The sequence below is a fragment of the Medicago truncatula genome, chromosome 5, assembly GCF_003473485.1.
Source record: "Medicago truncatula cultivar Jemalong A17 chromosome 5, MtrunA17r5.0-ANR, whole genome shotgun sequence".
NCBI lineage: Eukaryota > Viridiplantae > Streptophyta > Magnoliopsida > Fabales > Fabaceae > Medicago > Medicago truncatula.
Window position 1 is genome coordinate 17,173,755 of NC_053046.1, and position 22,136 is coordinate 17,195,890.

General features: G+C 34.0%; 1 protein-coding gene across 2 annotated transcripts; it reads right to left on the bottom strand.

Annotated features, from left to right (window-relative positions):
- Nucleotides 1–12,613: 12,613 nt before the first annotated feature.
- LOC120580709 (uncharacterized) lies at nt 12,614–20,793 on the bottom strand. Of its 2 annotated transcripts, none has more exons than XM_039834813.1 (10): nt 20,630–20,793; nt 19,293–19,356; nt 17,766–17,833; nt 17,280–17,435; nt 16,371–16,486; nt 16,147–16,226; nt 13,850–13,929; nt 13,523–13,702; nt 13,004–13,113; nt 12,614–12,698 (listed from the first exon to the last, which is right to left on the bottom strand). In XM_039834813.1, the coding sequence occupies exons 2-10, from the start codon at nt 19,330–19,332 to the stop codon at nt 12,623–12,625; spliced, it is 906 nt and encodes a 301-aa protein (XP_039690747.1). In that variant the 5' UTR covers nt 19,333–19,356; nt 20,630–20,793; the 3' UTR covers nt 12,614–12,622. The 2 variants fall into 2 exon arrangements, with proteins under 2 accessions (XP_039690747.1, XP_039690746.1); XM_039834812.1 differs by having other exon boundaries at nt 17,766–17,848.
- Nucleotides 20,794–22,136: the final 1,343 nt, after the last annotated feature.

Genomic DNA, 22,136 nt, shown 5'->3' on the forward strand with positions numbered 1-22,136 from the left:
CCATACCTATTATCGGCCGCCACACTTTTCTCTTTGAGAGACAAGGGCTCAGTCAACAACAACAATGATAGTAACCTGAAGAAGAAAACGAGAGATCGATGGCTAGAGAACTACGGTAAGGCTACAAAGTGGAGGAGAGGGGACAACAAAATCATAACAAAAACAAAGAAACAAAAAAAAAAAGACAGAGAGGAGAAAGCAAAGTCATAAGGGAGGAATTTGTGTACGACCACAAGGTACAAGTATTAGGCCTTATTTTTATTATTTTTGAAAGTTTAAGGTAAAAATGACCATGAAAATAGACTAGATGAGTTCAAAATATTCTGGAACAGGACAAAAATAGTTGGTTCCATTAAACAGTTTGAAATTTTTTAGCCACAAAAAGCAAAGGGCGAAAATGATCAAAAGTCCCAAGAATGATAGAAGAACCAAATGATTGACAGAAGATAGGAGCACAATGGTTAAAAAGTAAAAGAAAGCTAATCAACATTATAGGGGATTATAGGGGAAATGATGACAAGTGAAGAAGGGGGGAAATCAGAATGAATCATTAGGTTATGAAAATAAATGGTTTGGAGAGGAAGACTCAAAAAGCATTAATGTTGAAGTAACCATCGCCAGGAGAAATAAATAAGGGAGTTGTGACATAGAAATTATCCTCACGAAGGAACAACAAAAATAGATTGATCACTATTTCAGCCTTACACTCGAGAGTTGTGTGTAATACCTAAAAAATTGTTGTTCACACATGTGTTTAAACTGAAACACATCAGTAAATGATCAAATTATCTCTCGACACTTAACTGTCGTTAGTTTCACTATTTCTCGGCAGTTAAGTCTGCAAAAGGAATAGAAGCCTGGAGCAATGACTATTTCAGAGGAATGAGAAGGCATTGGATGCTTATCCACTGAAGAGCGCAGGTAAAGGACAATAGTACAATTGTACAACCACTACTCCACTCTCATGTCTGCATATAGTACTGCTACAGTTGTGTCTACATTGATTAATTCTCCAAACAAGGAATTGATTTCAAATTATTTCTTCCAAGGACATTAACCAAATCAAGCAACAGATCATTGGTGATTTGATCAAGCTTCAGTAATGACACTTTGATGTGTTGGCAATCTCTCAACGTCTCTTTCACACATCTATATAAAGGAGCGATGACTTGAAGTTTATGAGAGACTCTACAACGTTTTGATAGTACCAAAACTCTGCTGAAATTGTTGTGCATCATAAACCTAGAATTTCTTATTAACTTTCATATCTTAGAAATTGTGTTTGTTTAGAAGTCTCTTGCTTTTGTGCTTGAGCGTATGAAATCTCTTGCTTGTGTGCTTGAGTATTTGAAGTCTCTTGCTTGTGTGTTTGAACATTTGTAATCAGATATTAATTTTAGTGAACTCTTCTTGGAAGTGCAAGGGGGACAAGACTACGACCGAAAGTCTTACGCAGGATATTACAGAAACTAACTTAAAACATTTTCTCGGATTTTCTGAAATTCAATTTGGAACAAGTAATGATTGTATTACTTTTCATGAAAATAAATATGGGGTGAACTCATGCTTAATTCGGAAGAGTTGAAAGTAAGGGTAACAAATAAATGTGTAAAAAAAGTGAATGGAAAAAAGGGTAAAATTGAAATTATAATTGTGTTTCGTAGGAGTGAAGGTATGAATTAGAGTTGTCAAATGTGTAACGCTCTAACCATTATTTAATTATTTTTGATTATGTGGTGTCATTTATATGTTTTTTTTGGTGATTTATGTGGTGTATATATATTTATTATATGATTTATTTTATTAAATAATTAGCATAAGTGGAGAATATAATTAATTAGAGTTTGGGGGGTTATGTTATAATTAATATAGTTAGTGGGGAGTTATTTACTAATTAGGGGAGTTACAAGTTGGGAGTTAAGAAAGGAAAAACCAGAGAAACGTTTTACGTGAAAACAGACAAGTTTGGGAGAAAGCCAAGAGCAAGGGAGAGGAACCTAGGAACCGATTTCTGCTGTGTTATTTCTGCAATTCTAAGGTAAGGGTGAGGTTTACCGCAATCTTATAGGTTCTGAATTCTGATTTTGTTCTAACAGGTTTATGTGAGAATTGGGGGAAGTTAGGTTTTTGTTGATTAATGGGTTCTGAGTGTAGGAATCGTTGAATTGGGGTTAGAAATGGGTTCTGAGTGCATAAAACCTTTCATTGCATATCTGTAAACTAATTTGGGGAGTGAATTGAGGAAAAATGAGATTTTTGGGAAAAACCTGCATTCTGCCCGTACAGAAGTTCATCGCTCGCCTCGCGAGTAGCCTATGCTCGCCTTAGCGAGTGAACAACTTCATCGCTCGCCTCGCGAGTGATACAACTCGCCGTGGCGAGTAGCCTTGTGAAAATCTGGATTTTTAAAATGTTGTTATAAGCCGTAATTTGGGTAGTACTATGTACCTAGATGATTATAAGGATGACTGGAGCAAGTTTTAGGTTAAAAAGTTAACTAGGGAGCTTAGAATGGTTGATTTAGTGAGAAAAATATCATTTTTCCCGAGAGCACCATATTTCTGTTCGCCTAGAGTTCGCCTCGAACTCGCCATGGCGAGTACCTGATTTCCTGAGCTCGACATAGCGAGCAGATGTGCTCGCGAGGCGAGCTGCCAAGTATTTTGTTGGTTTGATTTCTGTTGTTGTTTGGATGATTTATATTGTTGAATTAAGCATGGCTTGTATGTTGATATATATTTCCCTGGATGTCCTGGTTGGTTGTGATGAATAGATGCTGACTGAATGTATGTTGTATTTAATTAAAATTCACTTAAATGTTGTAAATTGGATGGTGAATCATATATAAGTATATGTTAGATTGGTTGGTATGTAGATATACTCAAGGGGATTAGTTGCATAAACATCACAGTGGGAGAGCTTCGGCTCTGGAACGCTCGGTCGTTCAAAGTGGTGGAGTACTAGTTACTCAAAGTGGTGTTAGTGGTGAGGACTTATGTCCTGATGAGAATGCTTTAACCATTCGACAGCGGTGTGGGTCACGGCCCTGATTTTTGGTACCACATGCATGGGTGTTTAGAGGAGTCTTAGTGGAGTGGTGATGGGTTGCATATGTTGTTGAGAGGGTTATAAATTAATATTGTTGATGATACGTGAAAATGATGATATTTATATAATATTGTTGATGAATTATCTGATAGGGTGTTAGATTCAATTGATGCATTCTTTACCTATATTTTGTTGTGAATCTCACCCCTTCTGCTTGAAAATGTTGACCTTCCTATGGGTAACTTGCAGGTGATCCTGAGTAGTTGGTGGTGGCTCAAAGTGTCTAGGACTCTGATACGTGGGATGGGATTTATAGTTTAATTTCTACCTATGTATCAATTTTTGGAACAAGTTAATGTAGCCTTTGTTTATTGTTGAACTATTATGTTGAGGCCTAGTGCCAAGATTTATTGTTGGATAATGGAGTTTAATTTTGAAGAATATTCCGCTGCAATTTAATGAAGTTTTATGAAAGATGTTGTTAAATAGTTTTATTCTATTTAAGAAATTTTGTATAGTGGTGTGACATGCCGTTTGGTGTTGAACTCTGATTTTATAATTATAATTAAATTGATTTTGGGAAACGGGGTGTTACAATTGGTATCAGAGCAGGTTGGTCCGTCCGGCCAAGTAGTAGAGTCGTGTTGAGCCACCTAGGATAGAGTGTCAACTCTAATATTGTTGTGTTGTTGTTGTTGTTGTTTTGAATTGTTGTTCATTATGTAGAATCTTAAGATGGCTGGTAGGAACGATGCTGCTATTGCTGCTGCACTTGAGGCCGTAGCTCAAGCTGTTCAACAACAACCGCAAGCTGGTAACGGAGAAGTGAGGATGCTGGAGACCTTTTTGAGGAATCATCCCCCAGCATTCAAAGGAAGGTATGATCCAGATGGCGCCCAGTCATGGTTGAAGGAAGTGGAGAGGATTTTCAGAGTCATGCAGTGCTCTGAAGTGCAAAAGGTGCGGTTCGGGACGCACATGTTGGCTGAGGAGGCAGATGACTGGTGGGTAAGTTTGCTACCAGTGTTGGAACAGAATGGAGCTGTAGTGACCTGGGCAGTGTTCAGGAGGGAATTTCTGAACAGGTACTTTCCGGAAGATGTCCGAGGTAGGAAGGAGATCGAATTTCTGGAGTTGAAGCAGGGTGATATGTCTGTTGTTGAGTATGCTGCAAAATTTGTGGAGCTTGCAAAGTTCTACCCCATTATGCTCCGGAGACAGCTGAATTCTCCAAATGCATAAAGTTTGAAAATGGCTTGAGAGCTGACATCAAGAGGGCTATAGGATACCAACAGATTAGAATTTTCTCTGATTTGGTAAGTCGCTGTAGGATCTACGAGGAGGACACCAAAGCTCATTATAAGGTGATGAGTGAGCGAAGAGGTAAAGGGCATCAGAGTCGTCCTAAACCGTATAGTGCCCCTGCTGACAAGGGTAAGCAGAGACTTAATGATGAGAGGAGGCCGAGTAAGAGGGATGCTCCTGCTGAGATAGTGTGTTTTAAGTGTGGCGAGAAAGGTCACAAGAGTAACGTTTGTACCGAGGATGAGAAGAAGTGCTTCAGGTGTGGACAGAAGGGTCACATGCTAGCCGATTGCAAGCGCGGTGATGTTGTATGCTATAATTGTAATGAAGAGGGTCACATCAGTACTCAGTGCACACAGCCGAAGAAGGTTAGAGTTGGTGGAAAAGTTTTTGCTTTGACTGGTACCTAGACTGCTAATGAGGACCGTCTCATCAAAGGTACTTGTTTCTTTAATAGTACTCCTTTAATTGCTATTATAGACACTGGTGCTACTCATTGTTTCATTGCTTTAGAAAGTGCATATAGGTTGGGTTTGTTTGTGTCTAACATGAAAGGAGAAATGGTTGTTGAAACTCCAGCTAAGGGTTCAGTGACTACTTCTCTTGTTTGCTTGAGGTGTCCAATTTCTATGTTTGGTAGAGATTTTGAAGTAGACTTAGTTTGTTTGCCGTTGACGGGAATGGATGTTATTTTTGGGATGAATTGGTTAGAGTATAACTGAGTTCATATCAACTGTTTTAGTAAGACGGTACATTTTTCTTCCGCCGAAGAAGAGAGTGAAGTTGAGTTTTTGAATACGAAGCAAATGAAGCAGTTGGAACGTGATGGAATTCTGATGTATTCTCTAATGGCATATCTGTCGTCAGAAAACCAAGCTGTGTTTGACAAACTAGCAGTGGTGAATGAGTTTCCGGAGGTGTTCCCTGATGAGATTCCCGATGTGCCACCAGAGAGGGAGGTGGAGTTTTCAATTGACCTTGTTCCCGGAACAAAGCCGGTGTCGATGGCACCGTACCGTATGTCAGCTTCTGAGTTAGCTGAATTGAAGAAACAGTTGGAAGATTTGCTTGATAAGAAGTTTGTTAGACCCAGTGTTTCACCGTGGGGAGCGCCTATGTTGTTGGTGAAGAAAAAGGATGGTAGTATGAGGTTGTGCATTGACTATCGTCAATTGAACAAAGTTACAATTAAGAATAGATATCCGCTTCCGAGGATTGATGACTTGATGGACCAGCTAGTGGGTGCAAAGGTGTTCAGTAAGATTGACTTGAGGTCAGGTTACCATCAAATTAAGGTGAAAGATGAGGATATGCAGAAGACGGCCTTTAGGACACGATACGGTCATTACGAATACAAAGTGATGCCTTTCGGTGTTACTAACGCGCCCGGTGTGTTCATGGAGTATATGAATCGAATTTTTCATGCCTTTCTGGATAAATTTGTGGTGGTATTTATTGATGATATTCTGATTTATTCAAAGACTGAAGAAGAGCATGCAGAACACCTGAGAATTGTGTTGCAAGTGTTGAAAGAAAAGAAGTTGTATGCCAAATTGTCGAAATGTAAGTTTTGGCTAAGTGAAGTGAGTTTCCTTGGTCATATTATTTCTGGTGATGGTATAGCGGTTGATCCATCAAAAGTTGATGAAGTATCACAATGGGAGACTCCGAAGTCGGTGACTGAAATCAGAAGCTTCTTGGGTTTGGCTGGTTATTACCGCAGATTTATAGAAGGATTTTCAAAGTTAGCATTGCCGTTGACTCAGTTAACCTGTAAGGGTAAGTCCTTTGTGTGGGATGCTCAGTGTGAGAGTAGTTTCAATGAATTAAAGAAAAGATTGACAACTGCTCCTATTTTGATCTTACCTAAGCCGGAAGAGCCATTCGTTGTTTACTGTGATGCGTCTAAGCTGGGTTTAGGAGGTGTTTTAATGCAAGATGGCAAGGTGGTAGCGTATGCTTCTAGGCAACTGAGGGTACATGAAAAGAATTATCCCACTCACGATTTGGAGTTAGCTGCAGTGGTTTTTGTTTTGAAAATTTGGAGGCACTACTTGTATGGTTCCAGATTTGAAGTGTTCAGTGACCACAAGAGCTTGAAATATTTGTTTGATCAGACGGAATTGAATATGAGGCAGAGGAGATGGCTTGAGCTGTTAAAATATTATGATTTTGGGTTGAATTACCATCCGGGAAAAGCTAATGTAGTCGCTGATGCATTGAGTAGGAAGACACTGCATATGTCTGCTATGATGATAAAAGAATTCGATTTGCTGGAACAGTTTAGAGACATGAGTTTGGTATGTGAGTTGTCGCCTCAAAGCGTACAGTTGGGGATGCTAAAGATTAACAGTGATTTTCTGAGTAGTATCCGAGAAGCACAGCAGGTGGATGTCAAGTTTGTTGATCTGATGGTTGCTGGTAATGGCATTGAAGATAGTGACTTCAAGGTTGATGATCAGGGTGTGTTGAGATTCAGAGGTAGAATTTGTATTCCTGATAATGAAGAAATGAAAAAGTTAATCCTAGAGGAAAGTCACAAGAGTAGCTTGAGCATTCATCCGGGAGCTACGAAGATGTATCATGATTTGAAAAAGCTGTTTTGGTGGTCTGGGTTGAAGCGAGATGTCGCTCATTTTGTGTATGCATGTTTAACTTGCCAGAAGTCTAAGGTTGACCATCAGAAACCTGCAGGATTGTTGACACCGTTGGATGTACCAGAGTGGAAATGGGATAGCATTTCTATGGATTTTGTGACAAGTTTACCAAACACTCCGAGGGGACATGATTCGATTTGGGTTGTGGTTGATAGGTTGACGAAGTCGGCACATTTTATTCCTATCAACATCAGTTATCCAGTAGCTCAGTTGGCTGAGATTTATATACATAGTGTTGTGAAGCTACATGGAGTTCCTTCGAGTATTGTGTCGGATAGGGATCCGAGGTTCACTTCTAGGTTCTGGAAGAGTTTACAGGACGCTCTGGGTTCGAAATTGAGACTAATTCGGCTTATCATCCTCAGACAGATGGTCAGTCGGAGAGGACGATCCAATCATTGGAAGACTTGTTGAGAGTGTGTGTGCTTGAACAGGGTGGAGCTTGGGATAGTCACCTACCATTGATAGAGTTCACCTACAACAACAGTTACCATTCGAGTATAGGAATGGCACCATTCGAAGCTTTGTATGGTCGAAGGTGCAGGACTCCGTTGTGTTGGTTTGAGTCAGGAGAGAGTGTTGTGTTGGGACCGGATTTGGTTCAGGAGACTACAGAAAAAGTCAAGATGATCAGAGAGAAGATGAAAGCGTCGCAGAGTCGACAGAAGAGTTACCATGACAAGCGGAGAAAGGCCCTTGAGTTTCAAGAGGGTGATCATGTATTTCTAAGAGTTACTCCGATGACGGGTGTAGGACGTGCTTTGAAATCGAGGAAGTTGACTCCGAAGTTCATTGGTCCGTATCAGATTTCAGAGAGGATCGGGACGGTGGCATATAGAGTTGGCTTGCCACCACATCTATCGAACTTGCATGATGTATTTCACGTGTCACAACTCCGGAAGTATGTAGCAGATCCTTCGCATGTTATTCCGAGAGATGATGTGCAGGTTAGGGACAATCTCACAGTTGAGACTTTGCCGGTGAGGATCGATGATCGGAAAGTGAAGGCATTGAGGGGCAAGGAAATACCCTTGGTGAGAGTCGTTTGGGGCGGAGCGACTGGTGAAAGTTTGACTTGGGAGCTGGAGAGTAAGATGAGGGATTCATATCCTGAGTTGTTTGTTTGAGGTAAGATTTCGAGGACGAAATTCAGTAATTTGGGGAGAGTTGTAACGCTCTAACCATTATTTAATTATTTTTGATTATGTGGTGTCATTATATGTTTTTTTTGGTGATTTATGTGGTGTACATATATTTATTATATGATTTATTTTATTAAATAATTAGCATAAGTGGAGAATATAATTAATTAGAGTTTGGGGGGTTATGTTATAATTAATATAGTTAGTGGGGAGTTATTTACTAATTAGGGGAGTTACAAGTTGGGAGTTAAGAAAGGAAAAACCAGAGAAACGTTTTACGTGAAAACAGACAAGTTTGGGAGAAAGCCAAGAGCAAGGGAGAGGAACCTAGGAACCGATTTCTGCTGTGTTATTTCTGCAATTCTAAGGTAAGGGTGAGGTTTACCGCAATCTTATAGGTTCTGAATTCTGATTTTGTTCTAACAGGTTTATGTGAGAATTGGGGGAAGTTAGGTTTTTGTTGATTAATGGGTTCTGAGTGTAGGAATCGTTGAATTGGGGTTAGAAATGGGTTCTGAGTGCATAAAACCTTTCATTGCATATCTGTAAACTAATTTGGGGAGTGAATTGAGGAAAAATGGGATTTTTGGGAAAAACCTGCATTCTGCCCGTACAGAAGTTCATCGCTCGCCTCGCGAGTAGCCTATGCTCGCCTTAGCGAGTGAACAACTTCATCGCTCGCCTCGCGAGTGATACAACTCGCCGTGGCGAGTAGCCTTGTGAAAATCTGGATTTTTAAAATGTTGTTATAAGCCGTAATTTGGGTAGTACTATGTACCTAGATGATTATAAGGATGACTGGAGCAAGTTTTAGGTTAAAAAGTTAACTAGGGAGCTTAGAATGGTTGATTTAGTGAGAAAAATATCATTTTTCCCGAGAGCACCATATTTCTGTTCGCCTCGAGTTCGCCTCGAACTCGCCATGGCGAGTACCTGATTTCCTGAGCTCGCCATAGCGAGCAGATGTGCTCGCGAGGCGAGCTGCCCAGTATTTTGTTGGTTTGATTTCTGTTGTTGTTTGGATGATTTATATTGTTGAATTAAGCATGGCTTGTATGTTGATATATATTTCCCTGGATGTCCTGGTTGGTTGTGATGAATAGATGCTGACTGAATGTATGTTGTATTTAATTAAAATTCACTTAAATGTTGTAAATTGGATGGTGAATCATATATAAGTATATGTTAGATTGGTTGGTATGTAGATATACTCAAGGGGATTAGTTGCATAAACATCACAGTGGGAGAGCTTCGGCTCTGGAACGCTCGGTCGTTCAAAGTGGTGGAGTACTAGTTACTCAAAGTGGTGTTAGTGGTGAGGACTTATGTCCTGATGAGAATGCTTTAACCATTCAACAGCGGTGTGGGTCACGGCCCTGATTTTTGGTACCACATGCATGGGTGTTTAGAGGAGTCTTAGTGGAGTGGTGATGGGTTGCATATGTTGTTGAGAGGGTTATAAATTAATATTGTTGATGATACGTGAAAATGATGATATTTATATAATATTGTTGATGAATTATCTGATAGGGTGTTAGATTCAATTGATACATTCTTTACCTATATTTTGTTGTGAATCTCACCCCTTCTGCTTGAAAATGTTGCCCTTCCTATGGGTAACTTGCAGGTGATCCTAAGTAGTTGGTGGTGGCTCAAAGTGTCTAGGACTCTGATACGTGGGATGGGATTTATAGTTTAATTTCTACCTATGTATCAATTTTTGGAACAAGTTAATGTAGCCTTTGTTTATTGTTGAACTATTATGTTGAGGCCTAGTGCCAAGATTTATTGTTGGATAATGGAGTTTAATTTTGAAGAATATTCCGCTGCAATTTAATGAAGTTTTATGAAAGATGTTGTTAAATAGTTTTATTCTATTTAAGAAATTTTGTATAGTGGTGTGACATGCCGTTTGGTGTTGAACTTTGATTTTATAATTATAATTAAATTGATTTTGGGAAACGGGGTGTTACAAAATGGGCCGGTCCGGCCCAGCCCGCCACGACCCGATGGGCCAGCTCATATAAATAGGCATGAGTGGGTCGGACCACTTGATTCATGGGCTACCAAAATTGAGGTCAGCCCAATGAGTAGTGGGCTACACGACTAGATGGGCCAGCCCGGCCCATACTTCAAAATGTATTATTTTGTTATTTTTTGGAAGAAAAAAAAACAATGGAATGAACAATAAAGCTACATATCACATTTTTGTTTTTTAATAAAATCATATTACATAAATTATTATACATCAAATAAATCACATGTCTTCGTAAACTTAGTTAAATTATATATAAAACGCCTGTTAAATCAACATCCATAAAGATAAATAGCACAAAAAAATCAATGCAAAAGTAGAGTATTTATCATAACTCACAAAGTGAACCTTGAAGACAACAAAATCCAATATTACGTAATAAAATAATTCAGTCTTACCTAATAAAACTATTTATACACTATTTTTTTTTAAACGGACGGCTCATCTAAAATGCAGGTCCGATGGGTTGGCCCAAAAAGATAGGGTCGTTTTTTTCATGCAGTTTTTACGGCCCGACCCACAATAAAATAGAGGGCCGAAGGGCCAATTCGGTGGGCCTGATCCATTTTGACAGCTCTAGTATGAATACATGAGTTGTCCATTTGAAAGGTAGCACCCTAGTAAAAAAAACCTAGTTATCTCATATACGATTCCTTGGAGTACCTACTTGGGGGAGGGGGGAGGAGATCATGATTACAGTGGGTTCACAATAAAATATATGTATGGTTTTTTTTAAAATTAAGGGGAGTAGAGCGTTAAAACTCTTAGGAAGATTTTATTGATCATTTGCATTTCAAAAGGCTCAAAGAATCAGTCTCTTCAGTTGTGTGTGAAGGATAACCTATTTAAAAAAAAAAAAAAAAAAAAAAAAAAAAAAAAAAAGAGGAGTAGAGAAAGTTCCTCAAAAAACTGGTGCTTGAAAATTACTTTAAGCCAAGTTGTTTAACTTACACAGCACCCAACTGAGAGAAAGCCCAACTTGGTTGTTAGCAGTGGCGGAACCAAGAAAAAAGTTTGGGGTGGGCCGCTAAAATAAATGATAAAGTACAAACTTTAATATATAAACACAAAATTTACGTCGTAAATAAAAAAACAAAAGCACAAAGTTGATAAAAAAATTACATATCTTAAAATTTTTACAAAGACATACACATAAAACAACAAAGATACGGTAAATAAACTTTCAAATTTGAAGTGAAAAAACGGAGATAAGGAGTGTGAGAGAGAGAGACTGCGATGAGGGCTTTCAACTCGGTTATGGCAACGCCGATTGGGTGAATTTGAAGCGGAACAGGAAACGACGGTAAAAGAGATGAAGTTGAAATTGAAAATTGAATGAAACACCATGTTAGAAGAGCCTGAGGGAAGGAAGGACCATGCTCGGCTAGTGGAGAGGGTGGGCCATTTTGGATTTTTCTTTTATACAAGGGGTGTTTTAGTATTTTCCTTATAGAAAAAAATTGTTTTGTTTTTGGGAGGGTGGGCCGTGGCCAAGCTCAGCCCATACCAAGCTCCGTCACTGGTTGTTAGCACCCAAATGAGAGAAAGCCCAACTTGGTTGTTTTCACGCCCTAGATTTTTTTAATATGGATCAATGTATTGGGTTGTGCTAGTATATACTCACACATCAAATTCTATATCCACTTTAAAGGAGTCTAAGTTCTATATCCAAGCAAATTTAACAAGAAAATTTAAAGTAGTCTAAGTTTTATATCCACTTTAAAGGATTTATAAAAAGCACATACAAGTTTAACAAACTAGTATAATCGATTTGTAAAGTGTCAAGAAATGGGTGGGAATCAACATAAACCAAAGTTAAATACGACATAGAAGAGTTTTAAAAATATCATAAAATAGATTAAGGTTTGAAAGATTTTGTCAAGCTAATTATTCTCCATTGTTGCGCATTCCCTTCATATTTTTGGACCTGAAATATAGACGATAAAAAGAATTGTCAAACAAGAGTTTTGGTAAGTCTATAAGATATTTTGTTATCTCAATCAATAAATCATAAAATTATAAATTATGCTAATTGTGTTTACATAATTTTTAAAGGCAAAAATTTATTAACTAATGTTTTTAAAATTGAATTAGATTTTAAACTAATTAGACCTCCTAGTTATGGTTCAATTGATTAATTTTTGTTTTGACTTAAATTGATTAAATTGTTTGAATATGAATAAAATTGTAATCGAACTATTCAAGTAATTGAACCATAGAGAATATTGACTCAAAACTCTACCTATTTAACCTTTAGATTCATAAGCATAAAAAAAACTTTAGATTCATTTCGATTTTAAACACTAATATTTACTTCATAATAACATATCATGGTCATCAATTTAGTAAATTAACAACATTTTCTACTAGCTATTGGAAGATTTTATAGATGCCAAAAAAACTTAAGTATCTTTCTACTTACTGCAATATGCATTTCATTTTTTCTTTCCTGAAGTTGATCCTTTTCCATTGTCATCCTTTTTCTTATTGATTTTCTTCTTTGAGTGATAGCTTCAATTGTACATAGTTAATAGAAAATTAAACATACAGTTGTACAAGAAAAACAAGATCAATGGTGTTATTAGTATTATAATGGTTAGGTTGGAAATATCTAAAATAAACTAAGAAGTTTATCTAGCTGATTCCAAATATTACTACTAAAAATGTTGAATTACAAAAAGATTGACAATTTCTTTATCTTCAATTTAATTTGACTATTATACATTAAAACAATAAAATTAGAGACTGTTTCATCTTTTATTTTTATCGATAATTCAACTTTTTGTTAGAGTACTATGATAACAATCTATGTATACCTTTCATATAGTGATGGTTGAACTGATGAAAAGTCCTCACTCTTTGCCATACTATACAAAGCCTCAATTTGGGTCATGTATTCTATCCTTCCATCAACTTTGTACTGAACCTACATCCAAATAATTTTCAGTTAATAACTTATCTACCTTTTTTTTTTTTTTTTTTTGATAAAGCTAGCAATATATTGAAAAAGCAGGAGAGGCCTGAACCAATTACAATCACCAAATCATCAAAACAAAACAAGCAAACAATACAAACTACCACCTAAAGCGAGACAATAACAAACAAACACCAACGCAAACAAACAATACAAAAGTTGAGTATAATCAACATTTCAAATACTTTTAGGGAAATTAGTAAAACAACTTAGCTATATATATCAGAAACAAGATATAGTAATGTTTTAGTCCAAAACTTTTAATTTTTTTTTTTTATAGAAAATAAACATTGCAAAAAAATTAATAAATTATAAAGCGATAAACTAAGTAAGTTGCATATAAATAAATAAATAATCATACTCTGAGCTTGTTATCCTTTTTAGGACTATAGCCATCAACTGTTCCTATGCATCTTTTTCCTTTATATTCCTTGCAGATAAAGAGTCCCACAAATTGATAAGGCTCATAAGGTTCAGTTTCAGTCGCATTTTTTCTTTTTGAATTCCATGGTTTGTACTTTGTTTCCGCTTCTTTGTTTGTCTGAAATATATAAAAAAATATTTCATCAAAATTAACATTTAGTAAATTTTATGTTAAACAAATGATGAAAATAAAACATGTATAAAATCCAACCAATGAATGTATATTTTAGTAATTAAATTTAATCAAATGGATTCAAGAACATACGGAGTTTGCAGCAGATTTTGACTTCCCTTTCTTTTTACTCTCTTCAATATCCTTGACAGCACTGTTTGAAGAAGAAAAATCTTCAACAATAAAAGAAAATCAGGTTTAGAAATTAATATGATTAAATTTACATCGTATAAATACATAGTTTAATGGAGATAGATTATTGGTGTGAAGTAGTTTTTCGTGTTTCACGGATATTCACTAAGAACTGATCATATTGGCACAAAAATCTATATTGTGCCATTATTTTTCAAATACCAAAAAGTTATCTGATTCGTATTGAACATAATTATAAAACTAATTTATACTCTTGTACAAACAAACAAAAAACTAGTTTCCATTATTGCATCTTCCATTTTCTCAAATATATATGTACATTTATCATAACATGCATACACACACACATTTTTTATACATTGACAATATACCTTTACAACAATGATGTCCCTAATATTTTCTTTAAAAAAATGATGTCCCTAATATTGTGACCTGTAAGTTAATAATCATGGTTTAAGTATCTTTTAATTCTTTGTACTATAAATATGTAAAATCCATTTTATTGTAAACAAAAAATTAAAAATTTGAGGAAATTATATAGCATTACAATCATGAATCAAAGATTGGTTCGAAATAAAAAAAAAAAACATGAGTCAAAGATTATTGTTGTTATCTTCGAACATGGTATGGGATGTACCGGAAAAAAAAAATGGAATGAAGTGTTTTTTCTCATGTCAATCCACTGATGCCTTTTTTTCATGGATTAATAAAAAAAAAAAACTAACAGGTTCAAGGACTATAAAAAAAAAAAAAATCTGTTAGGTCATTTTATTATATTTTTGAAAAATATAGTTAAATTGACAAAACTATTCTTTATTTTTATTTTATTTAAAATAGTAGAACTTAATTTTATTTTATTTTTTGTCAAAACTAAGTGGGTGTAGGTAGCTAGCTTACTTCTTAATGTTTTTTTGGTGGAAGTAAGTTAGCGCCACACACACACACACACACACACACACACATATATATATATATATATATATATATATCAAATAAGAGGAGAGGTTATAATGAGAGGATGAGAGGAGCCATCTGTATCCATTGGATCTAATTTAATTGTTGAGATTAAAAACTTGTATTTAATGAAACATGCGACGACATCTTTTCGTAAGAAATACAATCACGCGCCTTCAGTTTCCTTTCTCCATTGACCCAACTACTCTTCATCTACCTTGTTTTCCAGATCAAACTGACACATGAGATTACAACTTCAAATTGGAAAGTTACGATTTTTTTCTCTCGTGTGCTTATCTCCAGAAATCTCACAATATTTGATTTCTTTCAAGGGGCGATAGGGAAATGATCTATTGGAAATGGCTGACTTAAATATTATCTGTATTTGTATACCTAAATCCCATATTTTCCCAAACTGCTAGTAGAACTCGTGTCGGTTGCAGCAAATGTAAAATTCAGAACTTGTGTCAACTATTAAATTCCTAATTGAAAATTGCAGCAATCATTTTCTCTACATCATCTCTCTCTCTCTCTCTCTCTTTCTCTCTCTCTCTCTAATATATACTACTATTATTTTCAATTTCCCTTACTGATTTCTTCATTAATAAATAAATATTTGGGAGATTTTTGTTTGTTTTAAATAAGTGCTGATTTTTACGGTTTACTTCAATATGATTTTCTATATTTTTTTTGATTGAATTTTGAAAATGATTTAAGATTTATTAAATTTTAATTGAAGGTTGTGTCTTTATGGGGTAGATGATTGTTGTTGTCTATCTGGGTTCTTCAGAAAAGAAAACTCGGCGTCTTGATTAAAGAAGAGAGGAAGGGAAATTAAGAGAAGACAACAAAAGGAAGAGGAAGACGTTATTGAAAACAACAAAAGTTTGAAGCCCGTGAGGGTATGTTTTATTGGAAAAAGAAGTCATGTGTTCCACTAAAAGGGATCTTTTAATCTCAATCATTAAATTAGATCCAATGGACACAAATAACTCCTCTCATTCTCTCATTATAACACTCCTCTCATTTGATACACCCTCTATATATATATATATATATATGAATGTGTATTTTGGACAAAAACACAATTTACTTTATTATCATTATTTGCATTTTTTAAATCATGCATGTCTTTTATAGAAATGTGTAATTATGTTCTCTTAAAGTAAATTGAATTAAATCCATTGGTCTATTACATATTTTGATGTTCATTTATAAATGTGCAAATATGTTCTCTTAATGTAAAATATTTCAATGTTCACAATCAATCAAAATTTTCTTACTTGAGATATCGTTCCTCATGTTGTTTGAAGTTGGTGACTCCCCAAGTTCAACAATCAAAATATCATTCTCTGAGCTATTGCTACAATCATAAACATATAATCATTAATGAATATACATAATGATAACAAATAAAAAAAAGCAAAAACTATTTACATGGCCCTAATGGATAAATTGATAGAATCCAACATCAAGAGAGATATTTGTTTATATTTTTTTATAATACCTTAATTGTAGTGGTGGTACTTGTTGAGGCCCACATATATCTTCATTATTTGTCAGATTTTTCAAAACTTCTCCAGGTTCCACATACTCCACTCGGTCATCATTATGGTAGAAAACCTAAATATCCAAATAAATAATATTAATGAACACGTTATTAATATAGTTTATAGTAAAATCAACAACTTGTAGGAAATTTAAAAAACAATTAGCTAACTACAATTTTATTTAAAGTTTTAAAATTTTATAATTTATAAATAAGAAAAAGTTAATTTTGATACAATGCCATTATACGTTTCAAATTGTGGATTGTATCATGGTATGTGTCCTAAATATTGGATTGTAGCAGTGCTTACAACCACACTGAGTCCTAATTGAAATGATATTGTAAATTAGAGTAAAAAGTGCATTCAAGGGGATGCAACGCCGTGGTTAACACATCCACAACCATGATATTATCATGTGGTTAGTGCAAAATGTTTACAAAGTCAACAAATCTTAATGTGACGTTATTAGTAGATATTATTAAAGTAAAAAAAAAGGTTATTAAAATCAACAAATTTTAAAAATATAACCATTATTATTGGTTGTTGGTGTAAATTATCCTTACAATACTACTTGAGTTTATATGAATTTAATCCTTTTTTTTTTTTGTCAAGTAGCTAGTAATTTATCTTTTTAAGATGAATAAGTGGGGGTCCGGGGTTGGAACCCCGACTCTTGCATAAATTATGCAATGTTCATACCAATTGAGTTATGCTCACAAGGACATATGAATTTAATCCTAATAATGTAAAAATTGATTATGTAAACAGACATGTAATTAAGATATAAATTAACTTAAAGAAAAATGTATAATAATTAATGCATGCATCACAATTGATCATTTTCATAAAAATGAAAGAACTCATACCTCAAATAGATTCATGGAGGGCATGTAGTTATTGACAGTCCCAAAAGCTTTAACCCTTTCAAATTCCTTGTAGATGTTACGACCTATTATACTTTTAGGCTCAGGAACATCTTTATCTTTTTTACGACTGTCATTTGGTTGAACTCCATGTGTATCCTATGCAAAGATATCATGAACAATTTCTTACAAGTAATTAATTTAATTCATTGTTTTGGAAAATTGGGTGCATATTGTAAACCAATTGAACCAAAACCATCTCAACTTAGAAAAGCTAAACTGAAATTGAGGGATCGAATCCACACATATAATAGAAGAAAAAAAACCAAAGACAAGAAGAATAACAAATAAAGTAAAAAAATAATAATTTAAATTCTCTATACCAAAGATAATAAAGAAAATGTACAATATTGAATATGTAAATTTTAGTACTTGTTTTTCATCAAAATCATGCAAGAAAATTACATTTCTACATAGTTTAGGCCTAACCTTTGATTTTCCGCTAATGTCCTCTGTTTTTTCACAAGTGCTTGAAGCTATGTTTTTGACAACTCCAACTGAAGAAGAATCAACTTCAATTATAAATAAAATCAACATCATAAATTAGTACTTCGAAGTTTATAGTTTGATAGTATAAATAAATATGTGTGTATATAACTTACCATATATAGGCATACATACATATCCTCTAAAAAAGAATGTACAGACAGATGTAATTATCAGTAGTAGAGTCGTACACAAATGATAACCTTAAGTTAATTGTTGGGATTTTAAGGGATAATAGTCTCTTCTTCTATTTCTTTATATATTTGTATGAAGTAAATTATTTAGAAAGAAATGATTTTATTTTAGTAATAAAATTGTACTATAATCCTTTGCATAGATATAACCATTAAGATAATACTTATTCTCCAACAATATCCCATGCTAATTGTAATGGAATTTTAAGGAGATAATGATATTTTGTTATTTGTCTTTACATCTTTGTATTGGAGAAATTATTTATATTGAACTCAATTAATTTTTTGCAATAACATGGTATCTATCTAAGATTATAAAATGGAACTTAAGATGATAACATTGAGGCCTTCAAGTCATGATTAAATTGCTTCAACCAAGATTGAACCAGATGACAAATAAATATGAAGAGAAGTAAATGAGAATTTAACAAAAGAATATAAAAAAAATGTAAAAGCAAATGAAAACCAGCAAAATAAAGAAAATCATTATTTATATGTATATTAGTCGATTTAGTCTCTAGTAGTGCCTCAAAGATGATGAACTCCAATGAAAAATCAAAATAAAATATTATTGAAATGGTCAACTTAAGCATAAGGCCACACAAACCATAATTCTGTATATTTAAGACAACACAAACCATGATTTTTATAGTCTAAGATATTTTCTTATATTGAGATGACCCATCTTGTCCACAAATCAATCAGAATTTCACCATAATATGAATGATTTGTTTTTAACGATCTTGTTTTACACAATGCTTTTAATTGATTTGATGAATTAAGATATAAGGACTCTAGGTTGATCAACTTGAATTCTCTTGCTTTTGATTTCCTATCTCTCTGTCACCTATTGAGGTCTCTCTCTCTCTATACTTGCTCTCTCTCTCTCTCTATATCTAGAAATATGTATATATATATATATTGCCCCTTACACACACATTGGTTCCTCTTCTTGTATGAAATTATTTGTTTTCTTAAAAAACTAACAAACATTTTAACGACATGATGATCTCGTACAATATATTAATTTCAATTTTTTGATAATATATCTGATAACTCTACTTTTTTTATTGTACTATCAAGTTAAAACCAAATCAAATGAAAAAAAAAAATCATATTCAGTATTCACAGTCTAATAGAAAACTAGAATCATACAAATAAAAGAAAAAATGTAACAATTAAAGAGAAAGAATCCAATTCATAAATTAAATCCAAGTTAAAAAGTTATATGAATGAGACATAAATATTATATAATGAGGGATCAAAAATAATTTACCTCCATTAACGAAGCATTGATCGTTATCTTTGTTGTCCATTTTGAAATCAAGATCTTCAAAACCCTAAATAAATTCCATTTAACAATCACAAAAATCAAATTTCGTTATTTTGAATGTTAGAAGATCAAGAACTTAGCAAACATGAAATCTATTAAAATTTTCCTAAAAATAAAAATAAATCTATTAAAATCATTCATAAAACTTCTCGCCACACCCTCAAGTATTTAAAAGAAAAAAATTACCTGCAGAATCTCTGAGAAGAAATGTTTTTTTTTTTTAAAAGATGGAGAAGAAACGTTTGTAACATAAATAATATTAATTTATATGAGTGTGATTGACCTCGGTACATACAATATGTCTCTAGAATTTTCCCCAAATGAAATTTAAATTTCGAAAATCTTTTTCCCCAATAACTGCCATATGAAAATTTATTGAAAAAATATATAAATCTATCAACTTTATGTTTAAACCAAATAAAATAATATTACATATGGAAATTAATTATTTTTTTTTCCAGTCAAAGAATTAATAATTCATTACCATATATAGTGTTTTTATTATATTTAACTATAAATTTATTAAATTTATATATTTTCCCCATATGTAATGTCTTTATTTGGTTTTTGTAAATATGACCAAGCCAACTTAATAGGTGCCCATTACATTTACTTGCAATAAGTTGTGTTTGTAATCTATTAAGGTCACATTTGATAGTTAGAATATGATAATGTGATAGATTAAAGCAGATGTATGTAGATATGATAAGATATAGACAAGATATATTTTTTCCTATCATATGTTTTATGTGAACAAGATAGAAAACTAATTAACGTTACAATATAATGTAGTTTGCGATAAGCTAATAATATTATAATATAAATAATTCGGAACATTAAATTACCCAAGTTGAAAAACTATTCGTAGTTCTATAATTTGAAGAAGTAAAAAAAACTATTTAATTATTGAGATTTTAAATTTGGATTTAATTAGTTCATTAAAAAAATTGTATTTAATTAGAAAAATTTGTAACACAATTGTTGCAGTGTAGCAGATTCCAGATCTACATCACAACATAATATGTAGTAATAACACAATTTGTTTTTCCATCTTCAATTCCAGATCTTCGATTTTTTTTTTGTACAAAGGGTAAAAAGAAAGCAAAAGGATAAAACAAAACAAAAAACAAACTACTCTCTCAAGAATCCATTGTAGGGATTTCAATAGAGGTTTTTTTTCAAAATTTTAATCCTCTTGGCGGAATAAATTCAGATGAATGGATATTGATTAAATCATTAATCAAAAATCAAACAACAACTTGAAAGGATTATGTGTTTACCTCAAAAGGAGACTGGTCACTGGTACTACTCAATCACAACACCTCCACTTAGCCCACACGAACAGTTTCCTTCACTCACGGTGTTAGCTTCTTACGAATGAAGGCTTGGAGAGAAGGGGCAGATTTAGGGTTTCAGAAAAGAGTGAATTAGGTTAAGTGTGTATTCTTGCTTCGGCAAAAGGGCTCTAATGATAAAACCACTTAGGTGCTCAACCAGTCAAGCATTATTGGACTTATGTAAGCCCAATAATCCATTTGCTTTTCTTGCTAACTAATTAGCTCCACTTACTAAATGCACCCTCAAAATAAGTCTCACTTATTTTTCTCATTTAACTTTCATTTTGTGTGTGACCCTGCAGGTTCTTGTAGCGTTGACAATAATATTAAATCCAATATTTAATATTATAAACAGTGAGCAGTGTCTAGCAGCACATCACTGCTACCCAAGTGACAAGAATGTCAAGTGATCTGACGAAACTTTTATGTGATAACGATGTTATATATAATTGTCATTTTGCCCCCATGTCTATATTGAACACAATGCATAGTATGTCACCCTTGTCCAATTCAATATTTGTCCCTTAGATATTTCTCCTGTTATGTAGGAGGGGCAAATTCCATCTAGGTCACTCATGTCCCTAAGCATGAATCATGGAGCACCCATCAACCGATTTTATAGTCATCTAGGTCACTGCTGTGTAACACCCCGTTTTCCCAATATACAAATTTCTTAAACATTTATCAGAGTAAAAACCATAAACGGGATATCACATAGAAACGTAATCCAAAAACAGTTAAATAATAATTTAACTTTCACATAATATCTTAACATAGCAGCGGAATATTAGTTCAGAAATCATAAATCAGTTTGGCACGCAGGCCCCAACAAAGTATCTCAAAAGAGTTAATCAAAACAGAAATTATCATAGCAGTTCACGTAAAAGAATGAAGCATGTTATAGCATATAACCTCATCCCGTTACATATCAGAGCGACCTAGACGACACAGAGAAGGCAAGGCCACTCACGACGGCAACTGCACACTAAGCACGATCACCTGCAAGTTACCCATACGAAGGGCAACATTTTCAAGCAGAAGGGGTGAGATTTCATAACAAAATAACATTAATCAGTGTAATTGCGAATCATAAATTAACATCATAATCATTTCTTTAACAACATTGCATAATTGCTAAACAGTTATCGCGTAATCATATATCTAATTATCATGAACAACATAACATAATTGATAAACACTTATCACGTAATCACATATTCAATCATTATCAACAAGGCATCTTAATCATGACAATGTGACAATGCTCTTAGACTCCTTATATGCATGTGGTACCAATCGTCATCATAAATATTAATATACTTTAATCGTGCGGAGGACAAAGCTCCTATAAAACGTGCGGAGGACAAAGCTCCTAATAAACGTGGTGAGGACTAAGCTCAATGATATGCTATACATGGACTCTTAACAACAAAACACCGTAATCAACATA

What these genes read in the sequence shown, in the direction of transcription:
- LOC120580709 (XM_039834812.1), bottom strand. Translation starts at nt 19,332, where the DNA reads ATGGACAACAAAGATAACGATCAATGCTTCGTTAATGGAG. An exon ending in TCAATGCTTCGTTAATGGAG is followed by an intron (nt 17,849 to 19,292) that starts GTAAATTATTTT and finishes TTATAATTGAAG; the next exon opens with TTGATTCTTCTTCAGTTGGA. An exon ending in CATGAGGAACGATATCTCAA is followed by an intron (nt 13,930 to 16,146) that starts GTAAGAAAATTT and finishes TTATTGTTGAAG; the next exon opens with ATTTTTCTTCTTCAAACAGT.